Source organism: Oryx dammah, unplaced genomic scaffold (assembly GCF_014754425.2).
Source record: "Oryx dammah isolate SB20612 unplaced genomic scaffold, SCBI_Odam_1.1 HiC_scaffold_26, whole genome shotgun sequence".
NCBI lineage: Eukaryota > Metazoa > Chordata > Mammalia > Artiodactyla > Bovidae > Oryx > Oryx dammah.
Window position 1 is genome coordinate 59,314,619 of NW_024070210.1, and position 13,679 is coordinate 59,328,297.

A 13,679-nucleotide genomic window follows, 5' to 3' on the forward strand; every position below is an offset into this window, starting at 1 on the left:
AGGCGCTCCCTTCATTGGCCTCTGCTTGGGGGGGCGGGGCTAGAGGGCGCTGGGACGCGGGCGTTGCAGGTCGCAAGGGCTGGCTTCTAGAGCTTGAGGCAGGGAAAGGGGCGCAGGCGATGGTACCCGCGCTGCGTTACCTGGGCGGTGTCTGCGGACGGGCCCGCGGGATTTTCCCCGGGGGCTTCGCGGCGCGCACACCCGCGTCGGGGAAATCCCGGCTGTTGTGCCAGGGTGGCCGCAGAGCCAGCACCAGGTGAGTACCCGCTGGCCCGCCCCCCGCGGTCTGCGCTGCCTCTCTTGGAGGTAGGTGCCTAGTGCTGGACCTCTGCCTCTGCTCTTCTTCGGCGAGAGAGAAGGTCGGGATCCTGTGAAGCCCGGGCTCCAGCCTCAGATCCCAGGAGCTACCTGCCTGGATCACTCGTAGGCTTGTGGGCGAGAGGAGAAGAATAAGAAAGGCAGTATCGAGTAGAGGTCAAGAACAGTCCTGGCTTTGAATACAACTCCACCGCTTCCCATTCAACCCTGGGCGGGTTACTTAAGCTCCTTTAAGGCTCAGTTGTGAATCGCAACCTAGTCTCTCGCGCAAGTGGTCGTTTTGAGGATTAAAAGGACCTCACACACTGTAAGCAATTAAACGTGCTGTTTGTTCGCTGGCCTTCCTGATGTTACTTGGAACATCTGAAACCGGTCTTAAATCAGTCCGTTCCCTGGCACACACACGGCTGCATAGAGTTGCCCGTATGAGAAGCAGCTCAGCTGCTAATCAAACCCTGCAGAATTCAGCGTCCTGTGATTTGAAATGTGGAGATCACGTATGAAATTACTGTTTTTTACCTGCTCTCTGTATGGGGAGCGGTTTATGCGAAGGTTTCAAAGCTGGAAAGCTCTTGGCTTTTTTTCGGGAACTAGCATGTGGGCAACATGAGTGTGAGTGGAGCTTGGCGGAACAGAGGATGGTGTGGAAAGACACCGGAGAGGGGTTACATCACAGCAGAGGTTTTGCTTTAACTGCACGTGGAATTTTATTCTAAGGGCGCTGGGAGACTTTTAAAGACGTGATTAAATGTTGATGTTTCAAAAGTTGATTCTGGCTGCTGTGTATTAGTGGGTTGGAGGGGAATTAGTGTGGAATAGAATTTGTGATTCATCGTGTTCTTTTGGGAACCTTTTCTTAAGGGAAGAAAAGTAAGGTTAGTGAAGGTTTTGTTTATACTTTTTAAATTTTGAAATGATTAAAGATCCATAGGAAGTCCCCCTTCCCAAAGAAAACCCACAAAAACCCAGACCAGAGAGCTCTCATGTACCCTTCTTCACCCAATTTGCTCCAACATCTTACCTAACTATAATAACAGTGTCAAAACAAGGAAAAGGATATTAGCACAATCCATAGACCTTGTTCAGATTTTCATCAGTTTTACATGCACTCGTTTTTTTTAAATTGCTTCACTTCTTACAGACTTTATTCTATATAACATTTAGTATCTTAAAAGATTATTTTGAAAATTGAAATTACATTAGGTAGATAGATTTGGAAGAGAATTGCTTCTTTATAATTTTGAGTTTTCCCATCCATGAACTTGGCATATCTTTTCATTTATGCATACTCATTTGTTATTTAGGAGCTTCCCAGGTAGCTCAGTAAAAGAATCCACTTGTCAGTGCAGCAGTGGGAGGAAACACAGGTTTGATCCCTGGGTCCAGAAGATCCCCTGGAGGAGGAAATGGCAACCCACTCCAGTATTCTTGCCAGGATAATACCATGGACAGAGGAGTATACTCCATGGGATGGCAAAGAGTTGGACACGACTGAGCATGCATACACACATGCCTTTGTTATTTAATAGAGTTTAAAATTTTTCTCTGTGAAGTTCGTTTTTTCTTAGGTTAATTCTTAGATTCCCTTATTGTTTTGTTGCTATGATAAATAGTATCTTATATTCTTTCAGCTGGATTTTACTTGTATAGAATATGCTTTTTTTTTTTAATGCTGTTTTGTATTTCTTATCCAGTATTAGGGATTTCCCTGGTGGCTCAGATGGTAAAGCCTCTGCCTACAATGCAGGAGACCTGGGTTCAGTCCCTGGGTTGGGAAGATCCCCTGGAGAAGGAAATGGCAACCTTCTCCAATATTATTGCCTGGGAAATTCCACGGACAGAGGAGCCTGGTGGGCTACAGTCCAAGGTGTCACTAGGAGTCGGACATGATTTGGAAACTAACACTATCACTTTAGGGCCTTCCCAAGTGGCTCAGTGGTAAAGTAGGAGTGGTAAAGTAGGAGACACGAGTTCAATCCCTGAATTGGAAAGATCCCTTGGAGAAGGAAATGGCAACCCACTCCAGCATCCTCGCCTAGAAAATGCCATGGACAGAGGATCCAGTCCATGGGGTCACAAAAGAGACAGAGTTAGCAAATAAACAACACCAACATCCAGTTTTGGAACCTGAGTCATAGGTACTTCATAAAATGAGTTAGGGAGTTTTCAGCTTTTTAAATTTTTCTGGAACATCTTCGATGATAGAGATTACCCATTCCTTGAAATTTTGGTAAAATTTACACACGTGTGTGTGTGTGTGTTTAGGTGGAAAACTTTTGATGACTAATTTATAGCAATTGATTCCAAACTTCTATTTCTTCTTGTCTCAGTAATTTTGCTTGAGTCCCTCACCCCATTTCATCTACATTATCAAACTTATTAGCACATAGATCTTCATAATGTTCTTTGATTATGTTTAAGATCATTGTCATGTCTTTACATGTTTTTCCTTATTTTGTTTATTTGTGTCTTCTCACTTTTTTCCTCCTTACTATTGCCAGAGATTTGTCTACTTTATAAATCTTTTCAAATAAAGGATTTTTCTTCTTTGTTATATTTTGTTATATATATGTTTGTTTTATATATTATATATCTGTATATATTATTTTTCCTTATTGTATTTAACTTCTTGAGTTGATAACTCATTAAATTTTGGTACAGTAGTGTTTTTAGGAGTGTCTCTTGATGTTAAAGTTCCTGTAGCCTTTTTTATCTAAGAATATCTTTATTGAATCCTCATATTTAAATGATACAGTTTAACTCTAGGTTAGAAATCCTTTTTTCCTTCTTGAAACTACTACTTCATTGACTTTTTGTTTTTTTGGTTGTTGTTTTTGTTTTGTTTTCTGTTTGGTTTTTTTTTTTGGCTTCTTTTGTTTGTTTGTTTGCTTTTTGTCTTTTGCCTACAACGTGCAGCATGTGGGACTTTATTTCCTGGACCTGGGGTGGAACCCTCCCCCTCTGTATTGGCAGTGCAGTCTTAACTACTGGACCACCAAGAAAGTGGCTCTATTGACTTATGGATGGCATTGTCACAATTTAGAAATCTGATGTCAAGTGAATTCATATTCATATTTTTTCTTATATTGGAGCATAGTGGATGAACAGTGTTGTGTTAGTTTCAGGTATACAGCAAAGTGATGCGGTCACAGACATACATGTATCTGTTCTTTTTCTAATTCTTTTTCCATTATCTTATTACAGAATATTGAGCAGAGTTCCCTGTAGGTCCTTGCTGGTTATCTATTTTAAATATTGCAGTGTGTACCTGTCAATCCCAAACTGCCAACCTATCTATCCCTCCCCCCACCCATCTTACCCCCTTGGTACCATTAGTTCATTCTCTAAGTCTGTCTTTCTGTTTTGTAAATAAGTTCATTTGTATCATTTTTTTAGATTGCCCAATTAAGCAATGTATGATATTTGTCTTTATCTGACTTATTTCTCTTAGTTTGATAATCTTCAGATTCATCCATGTTGCTGAAAATGGCATTATTTCTTTTTAATGACTGAGTAATATTCCATTGTATATATGCACCGCATCTTTGTCCATTCATTTGTTGATGGACATTTCAGTTGCTTCATAACTTGCTATTGTAAACAGATCTGCAGCGAACTGGGGTGCATGTATTCTTTTGAACAATGTTTTTCTCCAGATATATGCCAAAGAGTGCAGTTGCTAAGACATGTAGTAAGCACATGTTTAGTTTTTTAAGAAAGGGCCATACTCTTTTTCCAGAGTGGTTGTACTGTTTTACATTCCTGCCAATAATGTGTGAGTTGATCCAGTTCTTCTCATCTCCATCAGCATTTGGTGTTATCACTTTTTAAAAAAAAGTCATTCTCATAGGGGTGTAGTGATATCTCATTGTAGTCTTAGTTTGCATTTCCTTAATGACTAAAGGTATATTTTCATGTACTTATTTGCCATGTTTATATCTATCTTCTTCGATGAAATGTTTGTTCATATTTTTTGCCCATTCTCTAAATGACTTGTTTATTTCAAGAATTGAGTCCTTTGTCATGTATATGGTTTGCAAGTGTTTTCTCCCAATTTGTTCATCATCTTATCCCCTTAACAGAGTCTTTTGCAGAGCAAAAACTTTTAATTTTGATGAAGTCCAGTTTATCAGTTTTTTCCTTTATGGGTCATGCTTTTGATGTGAACTCTTCAAGTAGCCCTAGATACCAAAGATTTTCTCCTGTGTTTTCTTCTTAAAGTTTAATTGTGAATATTTGCAGATATTTAAAAACTGAATTTTTTGGTTAGAATAATAGCATTGTGTGTGTGTTTTAAAGACCTCTTTTAGAAATAACATATTGGATATTTACAGATGATGTTTAGAATTTAGATCGAAATAATATAATGCAAGAGGGAGTGAAAAAAAATAAGTGGGGTGAAAAAGTGAAATTGGCCATGTTCCTATAAAACCTAGATTTGTTGACCATGAGATCAATGCTAATGGTAATTTTTTAAGCTTCTCACTGTTGAGTTAGACTATACATACCCTTTCTAATTTTTTAAATGATTGTGTAATCAGAGTTATCGTGACTAAAATTGGTTCTGAGCCCATTTCTGGATGACTTATTTCCTTAAGGTTTGATTTTCTCACTGTTTCCTTCTAAGCAAAATAAAATAATTATGACTTTTTGCACACTAAGGTGTTAAAGACTTAATGCTAACTTGTCCTCAAAAATACTGCCCTTGAGGGACTTCCTGGTGGTGCAGTGGTTAAGACTCCATGCTTCCAATGCAGGGTATGTGGGTTAGGTCCCTAGTTGGGGAACTAAGATCCCACATGCCATGCAATGTGGCCAACCCCCCACCTGCAAAACCCAGAAACAAACAAACAAAAAGCACAAAAGAATACTGCACTTGAATTTTTGACAGTTAGTAGGGGAGAGTGTGATACTTAATGGAGTAAACCACTGATGGAGCCAGCTTATGCAGAGTATAATGGAGACTTAGAGCAGCTTGAGCAACTAGCCATTCTGCCTGCTGGCTGTAGCTGATTAACTTTAAAAGCCAAATATCAGAAAGCCCAGTAAACATTTGATTTTAATGATTACTAATTAATAGTTTAATTGTTCATTGGTGATGAAAATGAGAAGTTTGATAAAATCTATTGTAAACATGTGTTACTTTAAAGATGGCTTTCTTTTAAAGCTCATTTGATATAGTCATTATTGGTGGCGGAATTGTGGGGCTTGCCTCTGCCAGAGCACTCATCCTGCGACATCCAGCACTTTCCATTGGTGTTCTGGAGAAGGAGAAAGATTTAGGTATGTATATTATGTTGCTTAATCCGAACACCTTTGAGCAAACTCTGGGAGATGGTGAAGGACAGGGAAGCCTGATGTACTGCAGTCCATGGGGTTGCAAAGGATAGGACATGACTGGGCAACTGATCAACAACAATAAACCTGAACACCTGCTCATGTTGTCAGTTCTGCATCTTTCAATCTACGTGTCAATGCTAGTGTCCCAGTCTGGATTCTTCAAAAAGCAGAGCCTGGGACTAGAGCTTGGATACTGGATATTGGATATGGGCTTCCCTTGTGACTCAGCTGGTAAAGAATCTGCCGGCAATGCGGGAGACCTGGGTTCAGTCCCTGGGTTGGAGAAGGGAAAGGATACCTACTCCAGTATTCTGGCCTGGAGAATTCCAGGGACTGTATTAATCCATGGGGTTGCAGAGTCAGACATGACTGAGTGACTTAAAAAAAAAAAAAACGTGATTTACTTGTGAGGTTATCCAAGGAAGCAGGAGACAGTGGGTGGGGAGAGTTAACAGGGAAGGAGGGAAAATCTTGTGAAGGTGTGTTATCCAGGTTGAAGCTGTGAGCTTGATTCCACTGAGACCTCTGAGGAACTGCCTAATGTTTCCCAGGATTGTGCTCATGTGCCCTTCAACTTCTGTCCCTTTGTTTGAGGATTGTCCCTAGGGATGTTGAGTCCCTCTGCGCCCAAAGATTAGAGAACACCCTGGGGCAAAAGGCAGAGAGCCATATTGGGCCCTTGAAGTGGATTGCTGGTGGTGAGGGTGGGTTTGTACCCCAAAGTCATAGCTGACGTCAGAGATGGGCCGGAGGGACCTGGTACAGATACTGTGGTTGGCTGCTGGGGAAGCTACCAGTGCTCCAGCTGGAAGAACAAGCCCAGGCAGAGTTTTAAATAGTGGTCTCTAATAGCTTTAACTCTGACTGTATTCCCCTACTTCCTAGGTTTTGAATGAGTCCTGTATGTGCTTTCTCTTACATGTATTTCTCTTGTTCCATAGCTGTTCATCAGACCGGGCATAACAGTGGTGTCATACATAGTGGGATTTATTATAAACCTGAATCTCTGAAAGCTAAATTATGTGTGCAAGGTGCAGCCCTCATCTACGAGTACTGTAACCAAAAGGGAATTTCCTACAAGCAATGTGGCAAGGTATGGCATTTTACTAGGGCCTTGACTTATTTATAAATAGTATTTTCTTAGTAATCTTAAATGTTGATTTAAAAAATACCTGGCTTTTCTTTCTTTGTATCTTTCTTTGCAAAATCTAGATGTTTCATATAAATGGGATCATGCAAAATGTTGTCTTTTGTGATTGGCTTCTTTCACTTAGTGTAGTGTTTTCAGAGTTCATTCATCTTGCCGCATGAATCAGTACCTCATCCCTCTTTGTATTCCATTGGATCGATACACCACATTTTGTTTACCCATTTATCAGTTGATAGACATTTGGGTTGTTTCCACTTTTGGGCTACTGTGAATAATGCTGCTATGGACATTCATGTACAAGTTTTTGTGTGGACCTATGTTTTCCTTTCTGTCAGGTATATACCTAGGAGTAGAGTTGCTGGATCATATAGAAACTATATGTTTAACATTTTGAAGAAGTGCCAAACTGTTTTCCAAAGTGCTGTACTATTTTATATCCCCATCAGCAATTGGTGAGGATTCCAGTATCTTTATATCCTCATGAACACCAGTTATTGTCTGCTTTATTTTAGCCATCCTAGAGGATGTGAAGGGCTATATCACTGTGGGTTTTTTATAATTAAGCTTAGTAATTAATAATGCTAAGTCGCTTCAGTCGTGTCCGACTCTGTGCGACCCCATAGATGGCAGCCCACCAGGCTCCCCAGTCCCTGGGATTCTCCAGTCAAGAACACTGGAGTGGATTGCCATTTCCTTCTCCAATGCATGAAAGTGAAAAGTGAAAGTGAAGTCACTCAGTCGTGTCTGACGTTTAGCGACCTCATGGACTGCAGCCCACCAGGCTCCTCCGTCCATGGGATTTTCCAGGCAAGAGTACTGGAGTGGGGTGCCATTGCCTTCTCTGAGTTAATAATGTTAAGCATCTTTCATGCATTTACTGGCCATTCATTTATTTTCTTTGGAGAGATACCTATTCAGATCTTTTGCCCATTTTAAAATAGAGTTATTTGTCTTTTTATTGTTGAGTTGTTATTTATATATTCTGAATATAGCCCCTTATCAGTTATATGTTATTTACTAAAATACTACTAAAATATTAAAATATTTTTATTTTTAAAATAAAATAATAGTAATGATGATATTTAAAATATTGCTAAATATTTTCTCCCATTCTGTATATTTTCTTTTTACTTTCTTGATGGTATCCTTTGAAGCAGAGAAACTTGATTTTGATGAAGTGTAGTTTATCTTTTTTTTTCTTTTGTTGCTTGTACCTTCAGTGTCATATCTAAGAAGTCATTGCCAAATCTTAGATCATGAAAATTTGCTCCTGATCTTCTTCTAATATCAAAGCCTTAATTCTGATGGTTAGATCTTTAGTCCCTTTTCCTCCCCCAGATGAGTTGATTTAATTCTGAGTGGTACAGAATTGGAGCTAGAACAAAGACTGAGGAATAGACTTCGGCAGGATTCTAGGCTGGGCTTACTCTGACCTCACAGCTAAGGTAGAAATGGCTGAATGAGAAGAACTAAAGAGAAGATGAGCCACTGTATGATTTCATTTTTTTAAACCTTAACAAAAGTTTGTTTTTAAATGTGTAACAGGCTTCAAGACAGTACTTCATTCTAGCTATAGGTGGCAATAGACATTATGGCAGGGAATCGGGAATGAAATTAAGCATTACCATTGCCTCCAGCACAAAGAACAGCTTCCTTTTTTTTAAATATGTATTTTTATTTTTTGACTGCACCAAGTCTTAGTTGCAACATGTGGAATCTAGTTCCCCCACCAGGGATCGAACCCAGGCCCCCTGCATTGGAAGAGCAGAGTATTAGCCACTAGACCACCAGGGAAGTCCCTAAAAGTGGTGTTTTGGTTTTTTTTCCCTTGGCTGCACTGGGTCTTCCTCAGCTCACAGGCTTAGTTGCTCTGTAGCATGTGGGATCTTAGTTCCCCTTTCCTGATCAGGGATCAAACCCACATCCCGTGCATTGGAAGGTAGATTCTTAACCACTAGACCACCAGAGAAGTCCCCCAGCTTACTTTTTGACAAGTTTCTTAATTCCACCTTTCTCCAGGAGGGCCTTCCTTGCAGCCTTTGCTTTCAGCTTCTCAAGTTTCTTTTGCTTCTGTCTCGCTTTTTGGCCATGCTGTGTCTTTGTTGCGGTGCTCTGGCTTTCGTGGCAGGGCAGACGCTTCTGTAGTTGCCGTACATGGACTTAGTTGCCCCGCGGCATGCAGGATGGACTTAGTTGCTCCGTGGCATGCGGGATCCTGGTTCCCCCACCAGGAAGTGAACCCCTCTCCCCTGCTTTGCCAGGCAGATTCTTAACCACTGGACCACCAGGGAACTCCCCTTCTGCTGCTTTTTTTGTTTCTGCTTGAATGCCCCATCATCTTCATCCAGCTCCTTGGTCTGCTTCAGGTGCTTCTTACCACCTTTGCAGCTGGCCTCCTGCCCCTTCCCAGACCCTGCCACCAGAAGTAAAGCTCCCACCCCACGCCCTGCATGTGTTCTAACAGTGTAGGTTCATTTTTAAATTAATTGTGGTGTATTATGTAAGGAGGGGGTCCAGCTTCCTTCTTTTGCATGTGGATATCCAGTTGTCTCAGTGCCATTTGTTGAAAAAAGTTGTTCTTTCTACAATACATTGTTTTGGCACCTGCATCAAAAATCAGTTGAGCATAAATGTAAGAAGGCATATTTAGGATTCTCAGTTCTATTCCACTGATGTGTGTGTGTCCTTATGCCAATACTGTTTGTCAGTATCTCCAAAAGGGCAGCTGGTATGTTTGATAGAGATTATACTGAATCTATAGATCAATTTGGGGAGTGCTGCCATCTTAGCAGTATTAAATTTTGCAAAACATGAAATTTAGATGTCTTCCCATTTATGTTAATTTTCTTTAATTTCTTTCAACAATATTTTTTATTTTTCATTGTACAGTTCTTGCATTTCTTTTGTTAATGTTATTCGTTGATATTTTATTCTTTCTGATGCTTTTGTGAGGAAAATTATTTTCTTAATTTCAGTTGCATTTATTCACTGCTAATGTATAAAATAGGATTGATTTTTACATATTGATCTTTATCCTTCAACTTTGTTGAACTCATTTCTTAGTCTAGTAGTTTGTGTGTGTGTGTGTGTGTGTGTGTGCGCGGTGTGTGTATTCCTTAGGACTTTCAACATGCAGGATCATGTCATCTACAAATAAGATAGTTTTACTTTTTTTAAACTGGGCATTTTTTTTCTTGCCTAATTTACCTGGGTTTAGTTCAGTTCAGTTCAGTTCAGTTCAGTCACTCAGTTGTGTCCAACTCTTTGCCATGGACTGCAGCACACCAGGCTTCCCTATCTATCACCAACTCCCAAAGCTTACTCAAACTCATGTCCATCGAGTCGGTGATGCCATCCAACCATCTCATCCTCTCTCATCTCATTCTCCTCCGGCCTTCAATCTTTCCCAGCATCAAGGTCTTTTCCAGTGAGTCAGTTCTTTGCATCATTTGGCCAAAATATTGGAGTTTCAGCTTCAGCATCAGTCCTTCCAATGAATATTTAGGACTGATTTCCTTTAGGATGGACTGGTTGAATCTCCTTACACTCCAAGAGACTCTCAAGGGTTTTCTCCAACATCACATTTCAAAAGCATCATTTCTTTGATGCTCAGCTTTCTTTATAGTCCAACTTTCACATCCATACATGACTACTGGAAAAACCATAGCCTTGACTAGACAGACCTTTGTTGGCAGAGTAACGTCTCTGCTTTTTAATATGCTGTCTAGGTTGGTCATAGGTTTTCTTCCAAGGAGCAACCATCTTTTAATTTCATGGCTGTAGTCACCATCTGCAGTGATTTTGGAGACCCCCAAAATAAAGTCTGTCACTGTTTCCACAGTTTCTCCATCTATTTCCCATGAAGTGATGAGATCAGATACCATGATCTTAGTTTTCTGAATGTTGACTTTTAAGCCAACATATTCACTCTCCTCTTTCACTTTCATCAAGAGGCTCTTTAGTTCCTCTTCACTTTCTGCCATAAGGGTGGTGTCATCTGCATATCTGAGGTTATTGAGATTTCTCCCGGCCATCTTGATTCCAGCTTGTGCTTCATCCAGTCTGGCATTTCACATGATGTACTCTGCATATAAGTTTAATAAGCAGAGTGACAATATACAGCCTTGACGTACTCTTTTCCCGATTTGGAACCAGTCTGTTGTTCCATGTCCAGTTCTAACTATTGCTTCTTGATCTGTGTATAGATTTCTCAGGAGGCATGTCAGTGGTCTGGTATTCCTATCTCTTTAAGAATTTTCCACAGTTTGTTGTGATCCACACAGTCAAAGGCTTTGGAGTAGTCAATAAAGCAGAAGTAGATCTTTCTCTGGAAGTCTCTTGTTTTTTCAATGATCCAATGGATGTTTGCAATTTGATCTCTAGTTTCTCTGCCTTTTCCATCTTGAGCATTTGGAAGTTCACAGTTCAAGTACTGTTGAAGCCTGGCTTGAAGAATTTTGAGCATTACTTTACTAGCGTGTGAGATGAGTGCAATTGCACGGTAGTTTGAACATTCTTTAGCACTGCCTTTCTTTGGGATTGGAATGAAAATTGACCTTTTTCAGTCCTGTGGCCATGGCTGAGTTTTCCAAATTTGCTGGCATATTGAGTGTAGCACTTTCACAGCATTGTCTTTTACAATTTGGAATAACTCAACTGGAATTCCATCACCTCTACTAGCTTTGTTCATAGTGATGCTTCCTAAGGCCCACTTGACTTCGAATTCTAGGATGTCTGGCTATAGGTGAGTGATCACACTATCGTGGTTATCTGGGTCATGAAGATCTTTTTTGTATAGTTCTTCTGTGTATTCTTGCTACTTCTTAATATCTTTTGCTTCTGTTAGGTCCATACCATTTCTGTCCTTTATCGAGCCCATCTTTGCATGAAATGTTCCCTTTGTATCTCTTATTTTCTTGAGATCTCTAGTCCTTCCCATTTTATTGTTTTCCTCTATTTCTTTGTGTTGATTGCTGAAGAAGGCTTTTTTTTTTTATCTCTCCTTGCTATTCTTTGAACTCTGCATTCAAATGGGTATATCTTTCCTTTTCTCCTTTGCCTTTACTTTCTCTTCTTCTCTAAGCTATTTGTAAGGCCTCCTCAGACAACCATTTTCCCTTTTTGCGTTTCTTTTTCTTGGGGATTGTCTTGATCACTGCCTCCTGTTCAATGTCATGAACCTCCGTCCATACTTCTTCAGCACTTTGTCTAGCAGATCTAATTCCTTGAATCTATTTGTCACTTCCACTGTATAATTGTAAGGGATTTGATTTAGGTCATACCTGAATGGTCTAGTGATTTTCCCTATTTTTTAAAAATTTAAGTCTGAATTTGGCAATAAGGAGTTCATGATCTGAGCCACAGTCAGCTCCTGGTCTTGTTTTTGCTGACTGTATAGATTCTCCATCTTTGGATGTGAAGAATATAATCAAGCTGATTTTGGTATTGACTGTCTGGTGATGTCCATGTGTAGAATCTTCTCTTGTGTTGTTGGAAGAGGGTGTTTGCTATGACCAGTGCATTCTCTTGACAAAAGTCTGTTAGCCTTTGCCCTGCTTCGTTTTGTACTCTAAGGCCATGTTTGCCTGTTACTCCAGGTATCTCTTGACTTCCTACTTTTGCATTCCAGTCCCCTGTAATGAAAAGGACATCTTTTTTAGGTGTTCGTTTTAGAAGGTCTTGTAGGTCTTCATAAAACCGTTCAACTTCAGCTTCTTCAGCATTACTGGTCAGGGCATAGACTAGGATTGCTCTGATATTGAATGGTTTGCCTTGGAAATGAACAGAGATCATTCTGTTGTTTTTGAGAGTGCATCCAAGTCCTGCATTTCACACTCTTTTGTTTATTACTATGGCTACTCCATTTCTTCTAAGGGATTCAATAGTAGATAGAATGTCATCTGAGTTAAATTCACCCATTCCAGTCCATTATAGTTCACTGATTCCTAAAATGTCGATGTTCACTCTTGCCATCTCCTGTTTGACCACTTCCAATTTGCCTTGATTCATGGACCTAACATTCCAGGTTCCTATGCAATATTGCTCTTTACAACATCGGACTTTACTTCCATCACCAGTCACATCCACAACTGGGTGTTGTTTTTACTTTGGCTCCATCCCTTCATTCTTTCTGGAGTTACTTCTCCACTGATCTCCAATAGCATATTGGGTACCTACCGACCTGGGGAGATCATCTTTCAGTGTCCTATCTTTTTGCCTTTTCATACTGTTCATGGAGTTCTCAAGGCAAGAATACTGAAGTGGTTTGCCATTCCTTTTTCCAGTGGACTGTGTTTTGTCAGAACTCTCCACCATTATCCATCTGTCTTGGGTGGCCCTACATGGCATGGCTCATAGTTTCATTGATTTAAGCAGTTTGTGGTCCATGTGATCAAGACTGGGGAAACAGACTCTTGGAGGGCACAAACAAAACCTTGTGTACACCAGGACCAGTCCATCTTGGGTGGCCCTACACGGTACCCTCTTCATTCTTTCTGGAGTTATTTCTCCGCTGATCTCCAGTAGCATATTGGGCAATATGCTACTGTGGTACAATACAACAATAGAGTGTTGAATTGTTCAGTCGCTAAGTCATGGCTGATTCTTTGTGACCCCAAAGACAGCAGTACACCAGACTTTCCTATCCTTCACTATCTCCCAGAGTTTGCTCAGTTTCATGCCCACTGAGTCAGTGATGCTATCCAACCATCTCATCCTCTGTTGCCCACTTCTCTTCCTACCTTCCATCTTTTCCAGCATCAGGGTCTTTTCCAATGCGTTGACTCTTTGCATCAGGTGGCCAAAGTATTGCAGTTTCAGCATCAGTCCTTCCAATGAATATTCAGGGTTGATTTCCTTTAAGATTGACTAG

The 13,679-nt window shown here is 40.4% G+C and overlaps 1 protein-coding gene across 2 annotated transcripts in view; it reads left to right on the forward strand.

Annotated features, from left to right (window-relative positions):
* Positions 1-41: 41 nt before the first annotated feature.
* L2HGDH (L-2-hydroxyglutarate dehydrogenase) overlaps positions 42-13,679 on the forward strand; it is a 50,504-nt gene continuing 36,866 nt past the window's right edge. Inside the window, exons 1-3 of one of the 2 annotated variants that reach the window (XM_040226791.1) lie at positions 42-256; positions 5,486-5,601; positions 6,600-6,751. In XM_040226791.1, coding sequence (XP_040082725.1) covers positions 120-256; positions 5,486-5,601; positions 6,600-6,751 — 405 coding nt within the window. In that variant the 5' untranslated portion in view covers positions 42-119. The remainder of the gene's footprint in view (positions 257-5,485; positions 5,602-6,599; positions 6,752-13,679) is intronic. The other variant, XM_040226792.1, reaches the window with a different exon arrangement.